Source organism: Acanthochromis polyacanthus, chromosome 3 (genome assembly GCF_021347895.1).
Source record: "Acanthochromis polyacanthus isolate Apoly-LR-REF ecotype Palm Island chromosome 3, KAUST_Apoly_ChrSc, whole genome shotgun sequence".
In the NCBI taxonomy this organism is placed as follows: domain Eukaryota; kingdom Metazoa; phylum Chordata; class Actinopteri; family Pomacentridae; genus Acanthochromis; species Acanthochromis polyacanthus.
Genome location: NC_067115.1, coordinates 34717139 through 34744125, shown reverse-complemented (window position 1 = coordinate 34744125; position 26987 = coordinate 34717139). Strand labels below are relative to the sequence as shown.

The 26987-nt window shown below is 39.7% G+C and overlaps 1 protein-coding gene across 1 annotated transcript; it reads right to left on the bottom strand.

Annotated features, from left to right (window-relative positions):
- Positions 1–4360: 4360 nt before the first annotated feature.
- Positions 4361–26776, bottom strand: cpe (carboxypeptidase E). Its single transcript, XM_022218486.2, has 9 exons — positions 26233–26776; positions 13155–13351; positions 12797–12964; positions 11199–11316; positions 10676–10858; positions 8893–9032; positions 7760–7859; positions 7374–7492; positions 4361–5554 (listed from the first exon to the last, which is right to left on the bottom strand). Exons 1-9 carry the CDS (start codon positions 26471–26473, stop codon positions 5456–5458), a joined length of 1365 nt encoding a protein of 454 aa, XP_022074178.1. The 5' UTR covers positions 26474–26776; the 3' UTR covers positions 4361–5455.
- Positions 26777–26987: the final 211 nt, after the last annotated feature.

Sequence of the window (26987 nt, the reverse complement as noted above, 5' to 3'; positions counted from 1 at the left end):
TCTGTCTGTAGTTTCCTAAAAGCTTAATTTGCATCGACCTAAAACTGTGCTTCTGTGTGGACAAAGGATGAAATACACAGAAAACCTGAAAAGCTTTATGAGTCATTCCACGAAACTGGTACCTTTTCAACTTTGAAAAAATAAAATTTAAACTATATTTAATTTTTATTTTTTAAGTAGCCAGGAATCACAGAAGGTCTAAAATGACAGGAAACTATATTGTGCCATCTCAGGCTGTGTTATTTAATATTTGTTAATTATGTCAAATCCTGTTACTGTGGAAAGGTAACAGGGTTGACAGTAACAGGGTTGACCATTTTAAACTAATTTGCTTGTAGCTAGCTAAAATAAATGCTAGTTAAAGTGCAAGCTATGTACTTTGAAAGATAATTACTTGTAGATATTGATTATATTTTGAAACATAGAAAATTGATTATGTTTATATGTTAAAAACTGGTAACAGGATTGACGTTGTATGCTTGTCCCCCCTGGTTAAACCTTGAAAAAAACTTCAAAATACCAAATCAGAGATGAGAGAAACTTACTTGTCAATGAGCTGTTAGCAGCCTGGTTCCGAGATGATGCAACCTCCTTTAAATCCTGTCAAATCTGGAATGTACCATTATTTTTATAGGGTTTTTTAGTTAGGGTAACAGGGTTGACACGAAATCAGGGGACGCCGATAAATTGGTCATTTATAATGGTTAATATATATTATTATTACCAAAAACACTGTTTTACAATAAGATCATACTTTAAACCACATGTAAATGTAAAAATTTTAACATTTTGCCTACATTTTACAAATGAAAAGTCCTGTACACATACAACAATAACAGTGAGGGACAGGCCAAAAACCTCACCCTCTTCAGCATGAAAGTAATTTAATTTAATTAAAATAACATTTCACTGACTTTAATTTGATGTTATATTAAGGAGAGAAGACAGGGTAATGTTATATTTTTAAATGAAATATTAATTTGTTGTTATCATAATTGTATGACTGATTATTTCTTGGGGATGCAAAAGGCACCGATTTCATGGAATGACCCTTATGTTGCAAAGAGGAATATAGGCAATTTTGTGAGGCATGTGGAGTACAAACATCATGCTGGCAAAATCAGAGGCTGTTGATTTGCTTTTCTTTTTTTCTTTTTTTTTTAAAAAAAAGGCAGGAAACAGAAACAAAAATAGGAGGAGAAAAAACTTACAGCAAAACTTGCGTTCAACAGTTAGGAGTGGTGCATCGTGCTGCCTTCTGAACAAAGCATTCCCTCGCTTCTCTCCCAGTATACTCATGTATATGGGGAAGTGGCAGCCTTCCCAGTTTAAACCAGTCAATCAGGACACATCTTAGAGGTTCCACCTACTGAGGGAACCAATGAAACAGCTGCTTTAGAGGTGTGGCTGCTTTTTTTTTTTTTTAACCTCCTGGACAAGATGGCTGCCACAAGGAAACCCAGGTAATGACTTCTACCAAGTTAATGTAATTTTTCTCTGTAGCCGTCTAAATAAACAAATCAATGTCAACCACTCTTCACAAACAGAGAACTTGTGCTTCCTAATAGTTTAAAATCCTCACGTATCCCCACGTACATGTAGACAATATCTGAAATAGTCACTAGTCTTTCAAGTGTGTATGTTATATTTGGACATCTAAAATATATATATATATATATATATATATATTTAGTTTTGCATTTGACAAACTTTTTTGTTGTATTTACGATAAAACTATTGATTTAAAAAAATTTTTTTTACTTGCATTAGAGGAGTAAAATACTATATTGCCAACCTAGAAAGATGGAATTTTGCAGTCATGTCCTTTTTTGGACATGACTGACTGAAATTACTTGAGCATTTTTTCATACACTTTAAACAAACTGCACTAATCCTCTACGGGGACTAGCTTTATTATTAGTCTTGCTCAGAATCAAAACCTGTTCATTACACAATAGACAAAAGCATACAAAGAGGGAAACACATACTTTATTTATGAGAAGTTATGTTAAGATATTGGATTTCTTTTAATGTTAATCTCATGTTTTTTTAAGCATGAGAGCTATAAACCTACATTAACCTTTACTGTAGTTACATTGGCTTTCATTGTACTATAGACTTTTTGTATTGTGAAAGTAAAGCAGAGATTTCCCACATGGAAGTCCTTTACCTTGATTTTGCAGAGGAAACAGAATTATCTCAGTGAAGGTAACAGTCAACACAGTTGGTCACAGGACACAGTTAGCAGTTAGCCAAAAATACAGGATTAGTATGTAGCTAGGTAATGGTTGTTTTTCCCCTCTTTGTGAGGCTCAAAGCAGAGCTAAAATTAGAGATAATTTGGGCTTACAATGTTTGGAAGGTAAAAACAGAACTTCAGAGGGAATAAGCGTGTTGTTCTTCATCTGCTGAGTAGGTAAACTGTTTGCTAACACTTTAGCCACAAAAACTTTGCTAGCATATGTCTGTTAGCTTATTTAAATGTTTTTTCTGCCTCCTGGCGATCAGAAACAGAATTACTGTGACTGTTGAAACCCTACAATCGATGACTGTTTTCATGACACTGTGCTGCTTGAAAGTTTGTGGATTTTATCTTAATGCTTTTATATATAAACATATATAGCATTCCTTTACAGAGAATAAGTCCAAAACTATGCTGTTTTGTCATTTGATAGCACAACACAGACAAAATTAGCAATAAACTAAAAAATAAGGATTAGCATGTAGCTAGCTCATGGTTGTTTTTCCCTCAGTGAGGTTCAAAGCAGAGAAAAGCAGAGATGTTGTTGGACTTACTTTGTTCTGGAGGGTAAAAACAGAACTTCAAAGTCAATAAACATGTAATTCTTCATCTGCTGGATGTGCAAATAAAGTGTTGCTAACACTTCAGCCGCAACAACTTTACTTGCATGTGTCTGTTAGCACGTTTCGATGTTTTTTTTCTGCCTCTGAGCGGTCAGAAACAGAATAATTGTTTGACTTTGCAAAATGGATGAGTGTTTTCGTGATACTGTGGTGCTTGGAAGTTTGTGAACCTTTCAGAAATGTCCCAGTTTCTCCTTGAAACACTGCTATGCTAACAATTGTTGTGTACTCCTCCAGTTGCTTAGAAATTACCTCCATGTGCACACAGTTGATCAAGTCTTAAGTCTTTACAGATGTTTTCGTAACCTTTCCCAGACTGATTAGCATCAACAAATCTGTCTGAGGTCTTTGTCCACAAACATGTGTTGTGAAGATCAGACTTTGACAGATTGCTGTTCTTTAAATACATGAGAAGTCCACACACCTGATTCCCATCCTATTGATTGAAAACACCTGACTTTGTTTCATCTTTATGTTTACTGCTGATCCTGGAGGTTCACATGCTCTTTAGACACTCACGGATGTGAAATACTAGATCCTTTTCTTCGATAAAGACAGGATTTGTTAAATTAATTAATTAGGTCCTCTTTATGTATTTTTGGGACTGGGAAAATCTCATGTTTTGCTGCTTTTATGCAGAAATACAGAAAGTTCTAAATGGTTCCTAAATTCTCTAGCACTGCTATAAATAATTTTAGAGCCAGTTTTATTTGTTGAGACTGAACTTTCAATTATTTTTGATATCTAAGATAAGATAAAATAGAACTTTTTCATCTCAAATGAAATTTTTAGAGTCTAAGACATTTTAGTCATTTTTTAACCAAAAAAATGGCATTTGTACCTTCAAATTTGTTGCTTTTCTTGATCACACATGACAGTAAACTGAATATCTATGGGTTTGGGGGCTGTTGGACAGAAAAGGTAATTCATGGACAATGAAAGATTCAACAACAGCAGCAATTTTAAAAATGATTGTACAAACACTCAGCACTAGTGTATGGATAATAGCTAAAACAGATTTTTCTATACATATTTTCTTTATATTATAGATGGATAGTTGTGTTAAAGAGGAATTTAATCAGATCTTATCAAATTGAAAGAAGCCTTATAACAATTAATCTGTGACAATTATTGATCCAGAAATTCTCACCTGCTACTCCTTTAACTCCAACAGAAAATAAACACAACAGCTTCCTTTTTTAATGACAGTAATTTGAATCATTGTTAAGCGCTCGGCAAATTTCAACACAAACTGGTCCTAGTTTAAAGAGCTCAAAGGTGGAAGTGGTTAACAGTGGGCAAAACAAATGTCCTTCCAATTTGTTCTTTTAAAAAGCACTAAGGAAGAAAATATCGAGGGACAAACAGGCTTTAACCAGAACTTAATGAGGCTTTCTCCTCACTAATGCGCTCCATTCAGCCTCATTACGGAGTACAAAACAGCAGTTAACACCTGCAGAGCTTCTGCTAAAACAAAGGCACAGAGACTCTAGTCTGACAACATAAACAGCGGCCTTTAATTGATCAGTTCATTCTTTACATTTTGTACCCATTTCTATCACTATACATTCAATAAATCCTCTTTGAACTGCATCCACACAGTCTGATTACCTTTGTGTCCACTCAGAAGATTAGTGTTCGGGTAATTAATCGTTGAAAAACAGCTCCTACCGCGGTTCCTTTTTGTCTTACAGTATTTCTGGTGTAGTGCACATACAAAGGCATGGCTTTGGGTAGACTGAGGTGGACAGATTTAGGAGTGTCATGGCCTCGTTTTCTTTAGATTTTTTTCTTTTAAGTTACAAAAACCACATATTTCTTGCTATACCTAATTCATAAATACAGTATATATTATAAGCATTCATCTTGTGCTAAAGTCAAAGCTGTGTTTAGAGTTTAAAAAAAAAAATCTCAACATCAATAACATACAGGAAAATGAGCTCGCCTGTATAGATTGTTTACAACATAATGTTTACAGTGATTTTACAGTGTTTTTAATGTCCCTGATTATCTCAGAATCAAAGCGATGTGTTGTTTTTTTATATTAGTTTTTTACATTACAGGAAAGAAGCAGTATTTATCAGCGTGTGTTTACAGTTACTGGGGATTGTGTGTTATTGTGTGCGCTAGAGTTTATGTGTTTGTATTAAAGCCTGGAGAAACAGAGACATTTAAAACATTAAAGAAGATGAATTCTTATCGACAGAGCCATGTGGTGATGACATAAACAGCTCTTTTACATACATAATTACTCAGTCATTCACTGATTATATAGTTGGGTGTCATGGTTACCAATCACGTGTACAATAATGAACACAATACCACGGAAGTCAACACTGATCTCGCTGCCAGCAAACTACCTGCATTCTCCTCCTTTCGTCTTTCACTGTGTGTGCAGTCTACAGGAGTACGAGGCAAACCGTTATTACATTAATAAACAACAAAATCAATTAAAATGATAATGGAAGGAAAACACAACCAAAAACAGACAATATATTCTTTTTTTTCCTTTTTTTTTTTTGGAGTGGACGGGCACACAGAATGTTGAATATATTACACTGATGTGCAGACCATCAGGGAGACAAACGTTTTAGAAGTTCAGTGTCTCCGACATCATCTTCCACCAGTCCATCAGCTCCTCCCGCTCCTCCTCCTTCCTCTCCATCAGAGACTCCAACTCAAAGTCCACCTGAGATACATAAAAAACATGGAGGTAAGAATTTAAACATCGTTCATTTCCTACTCTTCCATCATTTTGTTTTTCTTTACAGCTCATTGTCTTGTCAGCACTTGTGCAGAATGTCTGAGGAGTGCATTCTTCTTTATTTTTTATTACTCCACCAAGGAACATGGCAGAGTTATGTGATGATCAGCGTACGTTTGTCTGTCTGTCTGTTAGCAACATTACTCAAAAACAGACGAATGGATTTGGATGAAATTTTCAGGGAAGGTCAGAAATGACACAAGGACCAAGTGATTAGATTTTGGCAGTGATGCAGCTTAGAGTCTGGATCCACAGATTTGTTTCTGTATCATTGTGACATAATGACACGGCATCACTGTAACTATGATACAAAGTGAACGCTGCATCAGCTGCCTGCTGACAATCACATGATTTGAATGGTAAACTCTGCATAATGGATTGTGTATATGGTCCATAACACAACACTATACAGACTCTGTTTTGTGCCTTTTTATTTCTTTTTATGCCAAAACCTCCCACTAAGCACAGAGAATGTTGGTGTGTCATAAGAGCAATATTTTGGAGGTTAAATCATAATTATTTTGCAGTTCAGAGTATTGTTACAAAAGGAATTAACATTAACATTTTTCAATCCCTTCTGGTGGTGATCGTTTTGTAAGTGACTCAATGCTAGTTTCTTATGTCTTGATTTTTTTCTTGAGAGAAACCGATGAGGAAGTCTTGCAGGAACCACTAAATCAAAATCAAATCAAATCACTTTCGCCTTGCAGCTTGAAGATCCCCGGTTCAAATCCCGGCCTTCCTGTGATCTTTCTGCATGGAGTTTGCATATTTTCCCTGTACATGCGTGGGTTTTCTGCAGGTTCTCCGGCTTCCTCCCACAGTCCAAAAATATGCTGAGGTTAATTGGTTACTCTAAATTGTCCGTAGGTGTGAATGTGAGTGTGACTGTCTGTCTGTATATGTAGCCCTGTGGTACACTGGTGACCTGTCCAGGATGTCCCCTGTTTCCACCCCAAGTCAGCTGGGATAGACTCCAGCCCGCTCCCCCCCGATCCTACTGAGGATTAAGTGGTGTATAGGTAACGGATGAATGGATGGCTTTTTGGCTTTTGATTTTCACATCTTCCTCAGTACCTCCATTTAGCCTGACTTGTTTGGATTCTGAATTTAGAAAACTTGTTCTCTATCTGGGAGCTGTTATGTGCTAAAATATTTCCATTGTCCTTCTAAAATGGCCAGGAGGAAGAGGACAGGAGATGGCGAGCTTCCTGGATGTACTCCTGTTTGCACATCCAATCCTTGGATCCTCGGCCCTCGTGCAGCACTTTGCATTTATCAGTTTAGGTAAAATGCCATAGAAGCTCATTAGTTTCTACAGTATTTCTCTGCCCAGACTACCAAATGCTTTTTCGTACTTTATGAAATTGAATGACTATAATCCTAAAAGTAGTGATTTGGGCAGTGCACGAGCGGTTCTTTCAGAAGCCAGATCGGTTGACTCTGTTTTTTCCATCTGCAGCTGCTTTTAACCTTTCAAGATAGACAGTCCTGGTATCAGTCACATATGCAGAATTTTCTATGCTAGAGGTGTCCACCAGAGTGACCAAGATACTGTCCCTTATACCAGCTGTTCTCATACAGTATTGACCACCAGGATTGAACTGACTGTATATTTTGATTCATGAACAGTCATTAAATGTAACAAAATACTACCGCACATGGCTCCTACTCATGTCACCTTTTAAAAAGACGTGAGATGTGAGGTAAATGTTGGTTGGTTCTTTTGTTTTGCGTGTCTTACCCTGGTTGCAGGGCTGTAGGGAACAGCCACCTTCTTGATGACAGTCAGGTATCCTGGAGCAGAAGCTGCCACTTTGTAGTTTCCTGGAGCCAGTAGGCGCCAGTAATCTCCATCTTTGGCTGCAAATTATGGAGTGTTTCTTTAATACATTCATGCAAACACTCACAAGACTGTTATTCATGTCTAAGTGATTGCAGTAGGCAGTTAAAGCAAACAGGTGTAAGGAACAGAAACTAGACTAGTTACAGCTGGTGCAGTAACAACTATGTCCACAAGATGGAGGCATTGCAGCAGCTTATTCCCTCACACCATGCTACAGTCTGGTGTGATGCAGTGTGTGTGCTCGCTTTGCTAAGCCTGTGTAAATTTGCACTGAGCTCTAATACCTGTGGTGATGTCATGGTAAATACCCTCCACAGAGATGGTGGCATTGGAAATGGGGTTGCCCTGGAGGTCACGGACAAATCCCTTCACGCCACGGTGAACCTGCACACAAGACGAATATTCACTTTTGATTTGGAAACCGAAGGCAGAATCTGTAAAATCTCTTAGGTAGGTATGGGTGGCTCTTACTGCAGTTAGTGCATTACAAAAAGAATGCAATACAATTGGTGAAAATACTACTTAAAATTAATTGCCTACATTGTGGGGGGAAAATAACCTTTAAAACAGGTAAAAATATTTTGTCTTAAAGCACCCACATGTATCTCAGATTTGGTTAGTGCCAGATTTAAAAACAAATACACTTTTCTAGATCTATGAAAGATTTAATATTTATGTTAGTAATATGTTTTAATATCAGACAAAAAAACATGCATACACTACCGTTCAAAAGCAAGGGGTCACTTAAAAAATGTCCTTATTTTTGAAAGAAGAGCATTTTTTTTCAATGAAGATAACATTAAATGATTCAGAAATCCACTCTACACATTGTTAATGTGGTAAATGACTATTCTAGCTGGAAACGGATGATATTTAATAGAATATCTCCATAGGTGTACAGAGGAACATTTCCAGCAACCATCACTCCTGTGTTCTAATGCTACATTGTGTTAGCTAATGGTGTTGAAAGGCTGATTGATGATTAGAAATCCCTTGCGCAATTATATTAGCACATGAATAAAAGGGTGAGTTTTCATGGAAATTATCTGGGTGACCCCAAACTTTTGAACGGTGGTGTATATTATCTTATATTGTTTTGATTTAAGACATTTAATCAGATTAAGATTTCACTTTTTGCAGTTTGTGTTCTACTGCCATAAAGAAGATCTTCCTTTTATCTCCGTCAACTAATCAAGTATTAGTTGAGTTAATCACATTTGAACCAAGCCAAGATCAGAAATTACGTCTCGAGGAGTCAGTTCAGCACTAATAAACAAACGACTTCGAGTAATTTTAGCATTTATTCACTTGAGATTGTGCACTTTGGTTTTGTTTTCTGGGTCAGATACATCAACGCAAACAGATGAGAGGACGGAGCGTGATTTGTAACGAGGTTCATTTATAGTGTGCTGCCTACCTGCTCGATGTAGTTGACGAGGGAGTTGCGGTTTTGGTCCCAGTAGTTCTTCAGAGTGTCCTCGTTGGGGAACTTATCACAGCTGAGCTCCAGAGTGATCTCAAAGCAGTTACTGCTGAGGTAGTTGAAATCCTGCATTCCTGCAACGGGTCAGTTAAACAGCAGATAGTAAGAGAAGAATACTGAGATTAGTAAGTAAAAATGGTAGAAACAAGAGAGCAAAACGGCAATAATCCTGGGTTTGGTTAGTAGGCAGTAGGTATTTAGGTTTCATATTTATAATGGACTACACTGGGGTGATAAATTCATGTTTATTTCGACACATCGGTTACATAAAACTGCTGTTTTTGTTTAACAAATTTTGTTTGCATTACCTAATTTATCCACCAGAGAGCAGTTGTTTTGTTATTTTTAAAAATCTCAGCCAGTAAATATCTTAATTACAGTTGGATATTTTACTAACAAATTAAAGGTTTATTTTAAATCTTGTTTCAAAAAGAAATTCAATCACGTATTTAGGCCAAATATCAAATTTTTGATGCTTCAACTTGTTAATTTCAAAAAGTACAGAATAAAAACTAACTCCTCGCCATATAAGATTGGATCTATTATGTTAATTTCACTGCATTAGACACCTGATGTTTTTGGGGGGGTTTTGTTGCAGTTGGGTGGTAAAAACACACATACTAGTAAAGGCAACAGCAGTCAGCCAAAATGTGCTGGAAAGTATCAGTATAGCGAATAGACCGATAGACTAGCTGTGGGGAGCTTTATTTGCAGCAAACAGAACTAAATTTCAAATTGACCATGATAAAACAGCTGTAATAAAAGTGGCATCTACAAATGAAGCTCCAGCAAAAACATTCAGATACCTAATAATAAGATATTTGCTTGACTGCAGATTTAACAAAGCGATGGATGAAACAATCAGACAGTCAGTCTGTTACATATTTCTGTGAAATGTTCAACAGTATTACTGTAAACTCAACATCTTTCGGGTTGAGGACTGTTGATTGGACAAAAAAAAGATCAAGTTGTCTGAAGATGCCATTTTTGGCTCTAGAGATCGATTAGTATTTTCTTTTAAAACCTTTTAAATGCGGTAAAAGTTAAAGCAAATTTTAATGTTCTATCTACAAACATTTTTTAAAGATTTCTTCAGGATCAAAGTAATTCAATAATATTTGTCAGTGCATCAAAAGACACACAGCAAAAATGAAGTGTTAATAGTTAATTTGGGGGACCTAATTCTCCAAAATGCAAACAAAGGCTAAAAAGCGACACTCATGTTTGAGCACATGGTGTAAGTGGCTGTGTCCATCACAGCATTATACTTACTGTTTGCATCTATTCATCCATGAAGACTTCTAATAGAACATTTAAAAATGCTTTGCTGAAAACAATGTAAATCAAAGTCATTTTCATTCCATTTTTAGCCCAACTACTTTGAAAAAAACATTTTACATCTGAAAAAACTCAGAAAATAAACACATTGTAAGTATGAATATTCATTTTAAACATTGCTTCACTTGCTGAGATACTTTCAAACAGGGATTTGTGCATTTGTGACAGCATGAAGAGCAAAAGCCAGTTCCATAGACGATCTGCAAGATGTTCAAATATACATTGTGAAGTATGGAAATAAAAATCATTTTCTAACACAGATTTTTCAAATTTTTTATCAGTGTTTAGCCACATCCAGTCAAGTTCTAATGTTAAAATCACAGGTGTCTCTTTACCTAAAATTCTCCAAAGCAGAACTGCTTGCTGGTTTGCATCTTACCTCCTGGGACACTGTACCAGGCGCCGCCGTTAGTGATGCCCTCTTTGAAGCTGGAGTCGTCGTCGTTCTTGCGGCATGGAGGTCGCTGGGGGTCGGACATGACTGGGTTGTACATGGAGTAAGCTCTGGCCAGAGACTTGAACATCACATCATCCGGACTGGCGCTGTACTCGTGGGTGGATCCTTAGAGGAAGAGAACAAACGCTGTTTAGACGGCGGCTATGATAAAGCGTTAATAGAACACCTGCATCTGCAATGAATTAAACATGCTCCACACACGTTGTTTACTTCTAGGTGGTAAACGCTGTGGAAACATTTTCCATCTGATTTAAATCCCATTTACGACATTCTGAACGAAAACGCTTAAAAATGTTTGTTGTTTCGGTCACAGCTCAAATATTTGTTTCTATAAGTCTGCAGAAACGTCCTCGCATAAAAGAAGGGAACAGTTTACACACAGTTCAACAACCCGAAAACAGAAACAGGAAGTGTGTGAGTATTGTGTGTGGATATGTGCGTGTACCGGTGCGGGTTTCATCGTATGGATAGTTGGCCACAACGTCGCCTCCGTGCAGGTTAGCTGAGAGGACGAAGGGGATATCCATGATCCAGTGGATCACTGATTTGGTCTCTGGAGCCAGCTGCAAATGTAAGAAAATTTGAATTAATAATACATTAAAAAAATGCATTCTGAAGCCAATCTAATATATTATCACTTCAATCCTACAGAGATCAGACAACTTCTAAAACATTAAAGGAGAGCTTGTTTGTTTATTAGGATGTCTCGGCATAAATCACAATGACTAGAATGACACTGATACTTAACCTCTGCTACCCATTGAATACAATGTATTAATGGAAATAACGATTACAGCAGCTTTGAGTCAACTCTTACACATCACATTTGTGCTGCAGAATTCAGCAGCACGAGTTCTCACTAAGACCAGAAGGAGAACTCACATTACAGCGATTATAAAGACTCTTTTAGAACTGATTTTAAGCTTCTTTTATTAGTTTATGAAGTTCTTAATGGTGTTGGGCCTTCATATTTATCAGATTTATAATATGAACCCTCTAGAATCACCAAAGTTCTTCTGGTTGTGGCTTTTTAATGACACCTAAAGCCAGAACAAAAACATCTGTGGAACCGCCTACCAGAAGATCTGAGGGCAGCAGTGTTGATATTTTTAACCATTGTGTTGTCCTTACCAAAAAATGTTGTTGCCTTGTCTGAAAAAAAGTCCCAAAATTTATAAAAATTTGCAACATCTTCAGGAAGAAAATTCCTAAAAAAATTTCCCTCTAAAGTTTTTTTTTTTAATTAAAATCCCCAAATTTGACCACGAAATTCACTGGATTTCGGTTGATTTGTTTCTGAATGTTCTTAAACATCTTTTTTATTTGTTTTTTTCCCCACCAAAAAATGTTCAAAAATTTCCAAAAAAAAAATTTAAAATGTGGAAGTTTTCACTGTGAAAATATATTTTTTTTTCCCCACATTTTTAAAACGGGTCAATTTGACCCACAGGACAACATGAGAGTTAAAGCCAAATTCAAGATCTGTCTTATTAGTCAGACTATAGATTGATTTGATAGATTTTATCTATTTATTACTATTTTAAAATTTTATTTATTGACCTGTTTGTTTATTCACTCATTTACATCCGTGTACAGTTTCTTAATTATTTTTTTTTTATAATTTCTTACACAGTGTTTAGAATTTTTAGAGTGTTTATTTTTATCTCTATTTTAATATCAGATATTGTATTTAATCTATTTATCTGGCTTATTTTATCTCCTCTTGTGTTCCCTCATTTTGTGAGGAGAGTTCTACGTTTCTATTGTTTTATTGCATTTTTATTTGCTACCTGTTAAGCACTTTGTGTTGCATTTCTGTTTGTATGAGAAGCGTTATAGAAACAAAGTCTGATTGATTTAGGAAACTCTTTCTAATAAACTATATACATTTGTGACTGTGTGAGTGAATTATCTTGTGGTTGAGTGACTCTGATGGGGCAGATAAAGTGGAAAGTTTGGACTGTTCTGGTCCTTTCATGGGACTTGTTGAGAGTAATAAATATCACCACCCTTATCCTTTAATCACCTGCTCTGTTTGCATACCTTGGTGTTTTCATCCACGGCCTTCTTCATGTTCTGCAGCAGGTGGTTGTTGGCTCCGCCCTCCCGCTCGTTGATGTAGATGATGCGGTCCAGGTCGGGGAAGTTCCGGTTCAGATCCACCCCCTGAGCGTTGCTGCGGCCCACAAACCAGTCCTTGATCTCTCCGGGCTGCGCAGGACAACAGGATTGGACGTTCAGAAATAGTTACTGTTGTTGCTGCGTGTGTGTAATTCAAAGCCAAGAGTTGTGGTTGCTAAGTCACTGTTTGTAGTCTCATAAGCTTAATCTGTCTGGTGCTAAATCCTCGGATCAAGTTTCTAGGCTATGCAGTGTGATTTTCGAGGTGCTGTCTCCTCACCTGAGAGGCGGCCTTCTCAAAGCCGTCTGGGTTCATAGACGGCATGAGGTGGATGCGGGTGTTGTGGATGAGGTCGATGATGGTCTCGTTGCCCTGCTGGTACTGGTTGCACAGATACTGGGCCAGATAGATGAGCAGCTCTCTGCCCACGGCCTCGTTGCCGTGCATGTTGGCGATGTATTTAAACTCAGGCTCGCCTGCAGGAACCCAGAAAAAATTTCCTTGTTAGTTGTAACACACAGATGGAGCTATGATTTCACATTCAAAGGTAAACATTTACTATTCCATCTGCACGTTATTCGACAATGTTTGTTAACCGCACACATACATGTCCATAAAAGGACATCTCTGGTTAATTGTACATTACTAATTGCACAGTTCTGACATGATTTATATTTTCCTGCCTACTTGCACACCATCTGCACAGTCTTTTAGCTTTAGTATATACATTCTGTACATAATGCTTCCTTTATATTGTTAATAGCTCAATATCCCCTGTATGCTCTGCTCTTATTTCTGTATGTTCTGCATGTTTAATATGCTGCTGGTTTCGCTGGTTTCTTGACTTTCCCTCGGAATCGATAAAGTTTCTACCTATCTACCTACCTAACTAACTACCTACCTTGATCCTACCTGTCTAAGTACCTACCTACCTTCCTTCCTTCCTACATTAGTATCAACCTACTTTCCTTCCTACCTTCCTTCCTTAGTATCAACCTACCTACCTTCCTTCCTGTCTACCTAAGTACCTTCCTACCTATTTTCCTACCGACCTACAATTTTACAAACAATCAGGATTTAAACAATGAATGTACATTTGACCAGCTTGAACCAATGGCAGTTAGAAAATCTTCTGTTTTCTGACACAAAACAGAAAACCGGAGAAAAGAAAACACAACAGCCATTATAGTCAGACGCCATGGTAACAATCTTTTATCTCCCCAGGACCACAAACAGGCTGCAGATAACACCCAGCATTCAGAGCATTAACGTGAACACACTCCAGCTGTAACGAACTCCCTGACTCATCAGCCAAAAGGTTAAACGGGATTGAACAGCCCAGAACTTCATTTGGACAATTATGACCAAGACACAGTGCATTAGGAGCAACAGTGTCACAGGTTGTTCTGACTAATAGTTGGTGCAGAGCAGCCTGCTGGCGACAGGTCTCAGATCAGATTCACAGAAAGTTCAGCTCCAACGCCATGTTACGAAATTAAGGTTCCTCAGGGAGACTTGCAACAGAATGTCTGGAGTTTGTAATCACCGACTTTTACCCTTCATGCGGTCACAAATGCATACATCCCTGTTTTCAAGTATCTCAGCAAGTAAAACAATATTTAAAATTGACATTCATACTCACAATGTGTTTTTATGTGAGTATTTTAGACATAAAATGGTTTTTCCAAGTGTTTTTAGAGATAAATCTGCCTACAAAAGTCTTCACGGATGAATAGATGTAAACAACAAGTATAATGTTGTGATGGATACAGTGAGTTACACCATGTGCTGAAACATGAGCATCCCTTTAAGCCGTTATTTGTTTGCATTGTGGAAAATTAGGCCCTGCAAATAAGGAATGAACAGTTCATTTTTGCTGTCATTTGATGTACTGACAAATATCATTGATTTAATTTGATCCTGATGAAATCTTTAAATGTAGACAGGACATACAAATTTAAGTTTTCTTTGAACTTTTACATCTTGTACTGTATTTTTTTAATTTTTCAAGAAAAAAACCAATTGATCCTTAAGAGCCAAAAAAGACATTTTTAGATGGCTTGATCTTGTTTTGTCCAACCAACAGTCCTCAACCTGAAAGATATTCAGTTTACAGCAATACTAGATTCAACCATAGTTTCACAGCAAAATAGAACAGACTGACTGGCTGATTGCTTCATCCATCAATTTGTTAAATCTGCCATCAAGCAAATATCTTTTTATTAGGTAATTAAATCTAGCTACCACTTTTATTATAGCTGTTTTATCATTGCACTCTTTCAAACAGTATTCCCAATGTATCTACAATAGTTAACCAACAGAAACAACCACACAATGGTGGTTTAATTCAACAGTGCTTTATCAAATGTATTAATTTAGTTCTGTTTGCTGCAAACAAAGCTCACCACTACTAGTCTATTGATCCATTTACTACGCTGATATTTGCACATTTTGGCCGACTGCCGATGCTGATACCAATATGCATGTGTTCTTTCCACGTAACTGCAAAGAAAACATCAGGTCTCTCCTGTAGGGAAATTACCAAATGATTATACCTACTGTTATCATGGTAGCTACGGGCAGGTGCAGACATAAAATACAGTTTTTCAAATGTACAAATTAAACATATGTATTTTTAATATTTTCAAACTAACATTGTCAACTCCTAGCCCAACGGACGATATTTGTCTGTCAAAGCTCATTATAAGCTCACGCCATCTTCTACTTAAAGCCTTTATTGGCATCCTTAACTTCAATATGCTTTCATTAATCCTGGTTTTAGGAAACCTGGATTATGATGATGGATATGATGGTTTATCAGATTGAAACCAGGATGCCGTAGTTTGTAAACACCTGATCCAGGTTTAGAGGAAGAAGCGGCTGAAATGTTCATTAATCGAAGACATGCAACCAATCAGACAATCAGGAACTTGAACACTGATGTTACCAAGAAAAATACATGCGAGATTAAAAAAATAACAGGTTTCTCATGATCTCATGAAACACAATGTCCCAAAAAAGATGAAAACAGTAACAAGACTAAGATTCTAATGCACATATGTTGATCTTACCCTGATGACCTTTAGCGGTTGCTAATTTGTCAGCTCCAGTTTCCTTGTTACTGCATCATCTCCAACATAATTTTTTCATTTTAAAATTATTTATGACATAATTATTTTCTGATTTATAACTGCATGTCATTGATTTTGTTGTTGGGGATAGTTTCTTTAGTTTCACAGTTGCCTTCGGTGTAAACTTTAACCTTTACCAGAAGAGAGTTTAGCACTGCATGACCAAACAAAACGCCTACACTGAGAGGTAAAAGCAGCATATTCTCACATTTGAGAACCTGAGAGTATTTTTCTAGATGAATAACTTCAACAATCATCAAAAATTATCTCAATTAAGCTTCTGTCAATCTTTAAATAGTTCTGACTTCTAACATTTCCTTTTCTCGTTTCATCTAAAAATACAGACTCTACCGTTTGATGGATTAACCGATGTTGGCCATGCCGGTGTGTGTTGACAAAAACATCACTTTCCTTTCCTTTATCGCAGGTGATATTGCTTTCACATTTGAGTGCTATTTCTGTCCTTCTGCTCGGTAAATTTGTACTCTAATGACCCATGCTCTCACCATCTGTTCTATGCACCAATTAGCCATTCCTTCTGTCCTCTAAGTCTCTCCATCTAATCAAATATATACACAAAACACGCACAAGCATGAGATGGATTATTTTAAGAGCTACATAAAGAAAATATTTTTTAAAAATCAGAGTTTGAGCTACAGCACACATTTCTTTGATGAACTACAAACTAAAGATTGATGGTTTTCTGTGGCTACATGAGAACAAAGAAATGAGGATTGATGGGGAACAAAACTGTCTTTTGTTCAGATCAGTTATGAAATGTAGCTCAAGAACGGCAGATGGTGAAGAGCTCGAGTGTGTGCGTGTGTGTTTGAAGCCAAAGCTGCTGTAGGGGCCAGTTTCTGTTGAGAGCTCTTTTGTGTTTTTTATTGTTCTTACCCCAACTCTGACTTCATTTTTCACATCATTATTATTAATTCGACGACTAAGATGCTGTAGGAAAATAATACCTTCAAGATGTGGGGCTGTGTCAATATTTTTCAATCCATTTTAGCATCTCTTGGAAGCGTTTGATGTATTTGTAAAGTGGCTTCTAGAGTGAGTAACGCACACACAAACCGCCCAGCACACATCTGGTAGTCAGGTTATTTTTAAATGCTCGATTCTGGCTCCGAGTCGCTACTAATGATTTCAAGACTACAATTAACTCTTTCCGTCCCGACGTTGGCCAATGGTTATTACAGGCTTCAGAGGCCTGACAGAGCTGTCAAACACATGCACTCGCACACATGCACACACTTTGAAGTTGCCAAAAAGGAGTTACTGTGATGCAAGCTATTGCACAGATGCTCAGTATCTGGGGATTTTGTCCCCCCCCCCTTTCTCCCTGAAGAAACATGTTTTCATTCTGCTGATCCTCATGTTCGTGTGTGACATGATTTGTATATGTAGGACACACGCAGAAACCATTACGGGCCGAATCCTGGAGATAATTTAAGATGTGTTAGTGCGACTTTAGGGTGACGTGTGCAGGCAGGAGAGGAGAGGTGGGACTAATTCCCTGCTTCAAAAACACGATGAGTAATGCTGTCATTTGCACTCATATGTTTATTTATCCTTTGCAGCTCTGTTCTTTTCACATGCATAGACACTTCTTCCTCTTTTCTCTAATTATTCCAGTTCTCCCTCAACCTCGTCCCGACCCTGAGCTGCTTTCATGCACACACAGAACCACTCATGCACAGATGTGTGAAAGAAACAGTGCATATGAGAAAGACTGAATTCATTATATGAAAAAGCGCATTTTTTTATGTGGCAAGATGGCATCCAGCATTGAACAGGAGTAAGAGCGTACAAATGAAATGGAGACCAAGGTAAATGTTTAGTTTCATTCCTGCCAGCAAAAATGAAGGTAATTTTGAATCACAAGATCACCTAAATGTAGGCAGAGCTGTCATTTATTGTGGATATGTGCCAGTATTAACAATGTTTAATATAGCATTACATAAACTAATATGGTGTTATTTTTAGGATCAGTCTATCAAGATTTTCATGTCTTCTTTAGTCCCACTAGTGGCCCAAAATCTAATCAGATTCACTGCACAGTGATACAAACTTAGGCAACCAACAAGCCTTTACAGTGAACATGCTGAAAACATCAAGTATTTGCTGATTTTCTGTTTAAATAACTGATTCGGAAGGATTCAGAGGGCTGCAACTTTAAACTATGGACTGCTGTGCAATAACACTCTTCTCTTGTACATTTTAACATATATAAAAAAAATATACAAGTAATAAAAATCAGATTAAAAAAGGCACAGCTTCTATCTTTAACTCCAGTTTATTTCCTGTTCCCCTGAGGTCAATATAACACATCATCATCCTACATTAGTCAGAAATTCTAACAGTGTCAACAGGTGATCAATACTGTCTCCTAGGCGACCACGTAATAATGGCTGCGGCCACGACGTCATTTGCGAAGCACCGTGCTGAAAGGCTCTCAGTCGTCGTGGCAACCCTGACAGGGGCAGGTGCTTCGGGAGACAAACTGACTGGGACGCTGAGTAAACACACTCTGTCTGCTCACATCGTCCTCGTGTTCGTACTCTCACACTCATGTAAACGCAGTCTGTTTCCTCAGGACGACTGCCGGCACTGTCAGCTCATATTACAGACACACTAAGGGACATGAAGGAGGAAATGCACCAATACTGTGCTCCGTTGTTGAGTTATAAGGTGAAATAATGAGCTGCACGATGCTCTGAGCTTTCTGCTGTGCTTTCTGCTATTTTCGGACTGCATCATTTTAACAAACTGCATTTTTTTAAAGATTCAGTGTTGATGATGATGTGATCTTTTGGAGGAGGAAGCAGCTTTTCATTTTTTGAGACACAAGTGAGATTTGTAGCAACAGTCATGGATTCTCGCTCAGCTTTTTACTACGTCGGTATTAAGTTTTACTATGTGAGCACAAGAATGTCTGTGTAAGTTAGAACAGTTTTGGTTGTTTCAGGAGTTGTTGGGATGCAGTTAGATGAAGATGATGTCATGTACTGAAATAGTTTAGTGTAGTGAGTTTGAAAATTGTGAAAAATGTCTGTAACTGCCTTGTTTCCCCCCCCCATTAAAACATTTACCAATTACTAATAGTTTGATGAAATTAAATAACTCATTTTTTAGCCGACCTCTTGTAGAAAAAATAACAGCCACAACATTAAAACCACTGATTATCTCATTACAAAGCAATGTTCTGCTGGGAAACCTTTGGTCCTGGCATTTATGTGGGTGCTATTTTCACGTGTAACACCCACCTACATGTTTCAGACCAAGCATATTCCCCCATGGCACTGACCCTCCCCAGCAGTGCACCCTACCATACTGCATTAAGTGTTCAGGAACTGCTTGAGAAACACGACAAAGAGCCCAACGTGTCCTAGTCTCACTCACTGGACTTAGACTTCCCCTTTCACTCTCTCCATGTTACCATTTTCAACATTCACAGGAAACAACAACGTCCAAACGGCTACCAACACTCTGAAAATACCTTTTTTATTTAAGATTTGGATCATGCCATAAGACTGGCTGCTTCCTTCAGTGAATCAGCCATTTTAATGGAATATTCTGACTTCTTTAACCTCGGGAGTGAAATTATACTTTGTGCGATACCTGACATTATTGATTTGAAAGTGAATGTTGTCAACTTCAGCAATATCCCACATGGCACAGGCTTTATAGCAACGTGAGAGCTACAAACACTACTGGACACTAGAAAAGAGCTCAAACATGGATTTGTCATCAATCCAAAAGAGCGGTCATTAGCAAATCTACAGAGAAACAGCCATGCACTTTGAAAATCTGCAACAAGAGTTTTAATTATCTTGGCAGTCTGATTACAACACATGAGCGATGTAAAACTGAAGTCAAGAAACAAATCACTATGGCAGAAGCAAGGTTCCATGACTTGCGTTCAGGTCTTCTCAATAGGAATCTGTGACTGAAACTGAAGACATGACTGCTCAGATGCTACACATGGTCAATCCTGGCATATGGAAGTGAAGCATGGACACTGACGTCCGATCTCGAAAATCTAGAAGCAACAGGAATGTGGTTCCTGAGGAGAATGCTCTGGATGTCCAATGAGGAAGTTCTGAGGACAGCTGGGACTAAACGAGGCCATTATCAAGGGTCACAATAGGACAGCTTAATTTAGTTGGCCATGCCATTAGAAGAAAAGGTCTAGAGGCTGTTGCATTGCAAGGGGTCGACAACAAACACCATGAAAAAGAAAGAACGACCAAAACAATTCTCCCCGACGCCATTTTTATTTTATTTTTTTTAGCAGCGACACCACCACTGCGTCCTGGGCTTAGCGACGCCCACAAGGATTGCGATTTGGTATAAAGAAATATTAACAAACCAGAGTGTTTTCTGACAGTATAGCAGAATGGTAATGAGGTGCAGCCAGACCACTCTCCAGCACTGACCCTGGAGATAGATCAGACTATGCAAAACTACCGCAATGCATCCCCACATGATGTAGATGCACTGGAGCTGACCTAATTCCAAGAATCCCCAAGAGATTCATAGGGCTGGACCCGAATATCCAAATATTCGTTCGCTATGGCACTATCCGGATATTAATTTGGTATCCGAATATTTGCCCCCCTCCGCCGCGGCCGCGGCCACCGCTGGACGTCACCGGGCGGAAAGAATATGCAGCGTTACTGTCTTCCTTCCGCCTTCTGCCCACATCGGCTCATCTCGTCCTGCAATCACATAAACATATATGTCTATAACATATACACATATGTCGATCACCCCCTCCTCCCCCCAGACAAAAATATTCGGAGCTCGTCCTTCGGCCCATTTCGGCTCATTCCGCCGTGTTCTTCGGCTCATTTCGGCTCCTCCATTCGTGTTTGTAAACACCACCCGAATGGCCGGGTGGCTGCCGACTCTGAAGTCACGCTTTACTTCGTTGCATAAACACAAGACAAGATGCTGAAGACCGGTGTTTTCTGAATTCTTCAGTTTAACTAAAGACTAAACAAGGGCAAAATGTGGACCCGGGAGACCAGACGAACGGATCTGACTATTTGGGCCGTCTCCGCTGCCGTGCCGCCACACGAACGGATCCGAATATTCAGACCGTCTCCGCCGTTACGGGGCGGAACGAATATCCGGATATTTGTCTTTAATAGGGCCCGAATATTCGGAGGCCAGAAACCACTATTCGGGCCAGCCCTAGAGATTCACTGTGAATATCTCCGTTTTAGACATCACACTACACCCTCAAGAGGTGTTTTGGCGGCACAAGGAGAACATATCCATCATTAGAAAGGCGGTTTTACTTCTACTCTAATATCTACAACTGAGACGTCCATATTCTACAGTGAACATGTGTTAAGATTAGAAAGCCACCTTTAACTAAAATAGAACAGTGATATGATTGGTGCCATTTAGCAACACTGGAACAATGCCAAAGCTTCATGGGGGGGTGTAGTTTCTTATTGTTGCAGTCAGTGCAAACAAAATAACTGCTGTTCTATATCTGGTAATGTGCAATGTGTTAGAAAGAGCTGAGAAAATGGACATGAAAATTCCTGTCAACAAGTTGCAGCTTTTTCCAGGGAGGCTAATGTAAAAAGGGGCCTTGGTTGTTTTGTCACGCAGAACATGAAGCATGCACATTAAAATTAATAGCGAATAAAGACAAAAAGTCTAATCTAATAAAAAGGAAGAAAAGGAAGAGGAAGAAAAAAAATGAACATAAAATGGAAAAAGAAAAGGAAGACTGACTGGCAGTAGAAGAAGAAAAGCGACATGAAGAAGCCCATAAAGCAGGCAGAGGAGGAAGAGGGAGGTGAATGTGGGTGTCTGATGTATAATAAATGACCTCTGACGGATGCCGTGGCCTTTCTCCTTCATCCCGTCTACATTCTCTTCCCTCCACACAGCTGCACTCCCGTTTCATTTCCCGTCTTCTCAGTCATCATTCCTGTCTTTTTTAATCTTCCTTTTCCATCAGCTCCTTCTGTCTTTCAGCCGTTTTTACCAGCTATACAGGAAGAGGCTCCTCACAGTGAAAATGTCCTAAACCACAGTTTACTCACTGTTCTCCTCCACTAATAGCAACACGTTCCACTTAGAAGTCACTTTATATTCAATATGTCACCTGATATGACATATTCAACAGTGAGTCTGGCTGCTGTTCTCTTTAACTGGGAGTCTGTGTGTGTGCTCGCTGAAGATTACATACTTCCTCTGTCGTCTGATAAAACGTCAGTCTTGTGACAGTCTCGGCCACATGAGACCGGCTGCAGCATATTGGATGAAGCGGTGCCTCATACCGATATGATTTTTTTTTTCACCTTGAGACAAACCCATTAGAAGATCGAGTTTCTCCCCATATTAGAAATGTTGTAAAAGGTTCCAGACATGAGAGTCAAAAGAGTTTAACCAGAGCCCCTATTTTTTCCCCTCAGAAGAAAAGCCCCTCTTTCTAGCTCAAATGTGAGCCAGCTGTGTAGTAGAAGTAAACACCTCCTTCAAATGAAAAAAACATGTCACCTATGTTCAGTGGAAGGATTTAGATTCTATACTTCAACAAAGACATATAATCGCTACCATCGTAATGCTAGTACGAGAAGTAAAACCACTCCTGGACAGTTTAAAGACTCCCTCCAGGGGAAATAAAGTTTTTTACTTTGTTAACATGTCCATATGGTGTTTTTATATGCTAAAAACACACTGTGTGCCAGAGCTCAGCATTTCCACACTGAAGTTGCAGTTTTGCAGATCACCGTCTTAAAACACAGATTCAGACTTCAAGAGTTTCATATGAAACTAACCCAAAGAACCATTTCTGTCAACTTGCGAAGATGAGCGTCAGTCTGTTTACCTGTGTGCAACATTACGTAAAGGTGGACTAACGGATTTAGAAGAAATTTACAAGGAAGGTCAGAAATGACACAAGGACCACCTGATTAGATTTTGGCAGTGATGTGGCTTACAGTCTGGATACACGGATTTGTTAAAGATTTCTTTATCATTGCAAGACAGTGGTACAGCATCACTGTAAATGTGACAGCAAATAAACGGTACGTCAGCTGCCTGCTGACGATCACATGATTGCAATCCTACTACAAATCGACCTTTGCGAACTTTTCAGGACTTGTCAGTCAGAAATCATACGACTGAGCAGCCTTGGTGGAGTACTGCACTCTCTGAGTTATTATTCTACAGAATGGCTGATTTCCCTTCATAACACAGGGTAGATTGGCACCCAGATGGCTCAGCGGGTTAAGCTGGCGACCCATGTACAGGGGCTGCTTCTCGACATAGCGGCCCGTGTTCAATTCCTGCTGTTCTCCCTCCTTTCCTGTTTGGCTCCACTGCACCTATCAATAAAGCTGAAAACAGGGTAGTTTAACAGTGTTTGAACGCTTGAGTGTTTGAGTTGTAGGTGAGCTGGTGTGCTCGGCTGCGGGGAGTGGGGAAAGAGGTAGGACTTGGCAGAAGCAGCAGTGTACAGATACATCTGAAAGTAAAGATGTGAAGGGATTATTTTCATTGAAAAACTTTTAAATATATCACTAATACACAGATGAGCTTTGTAGGGTTTAATCAGTGACCAATGACAGACTATAGGTGGGCAGTAAACATGATCAAACAGATGTCATAGACCAAAAATAACAAGATTACCTTTTTGAAATGTAAAGCTTAAGTTTGTCATTTTGAAAATGGCCCACATAGATGAGAAGATTGGTGCCATTTGGGGACCAACCCAACATTTGTCACTTGTTGATTAGATCCAGTGAACTTATTAGCTAATAGTTGTCTTTGTGCACATACAGAAAACATAAATCAGTGGCAATTATTTGAAGCAATGTCTCATCCATCTGTCAAATTCCCTCTCATTTTGCGCTCCACAAACTCCTGAGGGAAATCTTCTATGTGGCCCACGGCTGCTAGATGTTCTACTATTAAATTTTCTGGGCAGGTATTGATGTAAGTTAGAGATTTTTTGGATTAAAACCAAACTGCAGGAAAGTGAACCAAACAACGCTGTAATCAGCCTCTAAGACGGCTTCCTGTGTGACCTCTTTGACATTAGACTGCCTTTGTGATCCAGTGTAAATATAAAAATAAGAATTATCAGTGCAGTCTGAGTCCAGCCTACTCTCCATGCTTCCCGTATGTTCCACGCTGCATGCACTCACTGTACTGCGTATTAACATGGACCTCGTGTTTCCTCACTGGGCTGCAGAGTACGACAGATGGCTGCTTACTGACAGATGCAGCAGCTCAGGACCATCGTCCTCCGGAGCCAGTCAGGCAGCCAACCACGAGCTGCCGGTTAGCTCAGTGCACTAAGCCGATCTGTTGCCCCGGCAACTGCTATTTCGGCTCCACCTTAGTTTGAACACACTGCAGTGTCAGATGAAATATTGGTAGGACACCTTGAACGAAAGCTCAAAGGTTGCAGAGCTGAATTTTCCGGTCGCACACACAAACACACTTTCATCTCCTCCTCTGAGCCATCTCTGGAGCTCATCTCCCTCTTTTTCCTCTTGGTTTCATCCTGCTTCTTGTTGCCGTGGATGTTTTGTTCAGCAGAGATGTAGAGGAGGAGGACGAGGAGGAGGGGAGGCACTATCCTTGTTGGTGAGGCAGCGGCTTGGAAACTCATCTGGTAGTAATAAGGCTTCCACATTCGCTACTGTGACTCATGCCTGCGCACGCCCAGCAGACTATTACAGGCTTATTTAGTATGTATGGTCATTAGAGTCCGAGCCGAGCTGCACACCAAACCTGTGGTGCACCGTTACGACCACACAAGTACAGCCAGAGGAAGAAAATACACCTTTACGCAAAAAAATACCACGTTAAACATCCATTTAAAATGCCACTCTATAGGCCACTATAAGCTGTGATTACAGAGGCCTTTGTTTTGCAGGATTACTGGCACTAAATTAATCACTTCCTGCAGTATGGCACGGCTAAAGCTCCTATTTGGAGAGAGCTGGCCAGGAATCACAAGTTATTATGTCGGTGCCAACAGTATTCTCCTTAGAGGTTTTATGATACAAGTCTTTCTGGGTGGAATTATGGATTACGAGCTTAAAATGGTAAAAGGTGGTTCGATTAGTTGTTAGAATATTTGTAAATCCAACATAACAGAGTTCAATCAGGACGCATTTCCACCACTGTTCCTTTGAGTGTCCCTGACATTAAAAAAAAAGAACATGAGATGAAGGAAAATGTTTCTAACCAGACTGACATAAATCACAATGACGATGAGGTAAATGAGCATTCCAGACAATTTGAGCCTCTGTGTTTGTCACGCCAACAATGAAAGATCATTCGAGGCCTTGGTGCAAACAGTTTGGGTGACTTTGTAACGTAAAACTACAACTTACAGTTTCAGCTGATGCATTTGGATACCCATCGGATGAACTTTAAGATGCCGTTGGGCTCCTAAAGTGGAATTTTACGTAATTAAAGCATATAAATAATCTGAAATCATGTATGATTTTGGGAAAGGAAGAAGCTGCATTGCTATTATATCAAGAAATCCATCACTTCTTCTTCTTCTATGGTTTCCTGCCTGCAGTCTGATGTGGACAGCATGGTGCAGTGTGATGGAGATGGAGGCAGTAATGAGAAGCCCCAGGCCTTCTGAGGAACATCATGCATGTACAGCCCTACCAGGACCTGCTGCTTCATTCATTATTCAGGCTTAATCCTTTGATGCGTTTCCTGATGTGTTGTGGTCAGCAAATTTCAGCATTTATCTGTGTTCAGCTGGAAAGACTAATTCAAACCGCAGCCCAATGGGCCGTGGCGCGATTCACCGCCTTTGGGATGTTTTCTCAGAATCACGACTCAGGATAAACGCGCAGAGATCCTTATCAACCAGCAAAATGGCGGCTTTGCGTGGCTGATCCCACAATAGATCATCTAGATTCCCTCTCAAGTGAAGCAGCGGGGCCCGTTTTTACGCACAACGCGACACACCTGCGCTCCTGCCCCTATGTGTTTTTACGCTGAGGGGCATCAGCCGCACAGGTCACCGCTGTTTTACCCGCACGCAAAACCAGGCCATCACCAAGCTGCCAGTGCGCAATAGTGCGTGATGTGTTTGTGTGATCACAGCGTGTGGTGATGGGCTCCTGAAGCGGAGGAAACAAAAAAAAAAAGAGGAGGGGAGCGGGACGTTCTTTCCCCGCAGTGTGCAGCAGCCTGAGTGTGTGCGTAAAACTGACCAGGTTCGTGCGTCCCGGGGTTGTCGGACATCTCCAGCACCAGCAGCTCGCGGCCCTCGAAGCTCTCCCCGATGGTGTAGATGCGGGTGATGGTCGGACACTGCAGCCACACCGACACCAGCGCCTTCCGCAGCTCCTCATAACGGTGGTACTCGAAGGAGATCTCTCCGTCGGCACCGGCCCCGCTGACCAGAGCGACCACCGCGGCCCCGAACAAGACGACCGAAAGGAACGGTTTCATTTTGACGCGTCCTCGTTTCGCTGAAGCCCTGTCTCTCTGTCTGCCTGCGGCTTGGTCCCAAGCCTTATCTCTGTGCTGCAGCCTCGCTCTAGGCTATAAATATATCTCCCTCTGCCTCTCTCTCTCTCTCTCTCCTCTCCCGCTGTGATGCGCTGTCGTACCTGAGCGCAGACTCCCGTCACCCTCTGCTGTAAAGTCACACACAAGATCCTCACCACCGGACGCACTTTTCAAAATAAAGACATCCCCGTTCTGACTCCGGTAAGAGCTCTGTACAGTGGCATTGTTACGGGCGCCGCTGTATTCTGGGCTCCTCCTCTTGTGTGCTTGTGTGTGCGTGCGTGTGCCTGTGTTTTCCGCTGCGGCTGATCCTCCTCACCTGTGCCTGATGACTGATTTTGAACAGCTGGCCTGAGCCGACGTCATCCAATCAGGAGCCTGCATGGATCAGCATAAGAAGCCAGCAAGCCTGAAGCTCGTCAGCTTGTTGCTGTAACCAGCTCTGCTCGTGTGC

Excerpts from the sequence above, each read along its gene's own strand:
- cpe (XM_022218486.2), bottom strand. The coding sequence starts at position 26,473 with ATGAAACCGTTCCTTTCGGTCGTCTTGTTCGGGGCCGCGGTGGTCGCT. Across the intron at positions 11,317-12,796 it reads CCGTGGATGAAAACACCAAG|CTGGCTCCAGAGACCAAATC; the intron begins GTATGCAAACAG and ends TTACATTTGCAG. Across the intron at positions 7,493-7,759 it reads TTACCATGACATCACCACAG|CCAAAGATGGAGATTACTGG; the intron begins GTATTAGAGCTC and ends CATAATTTGCAG.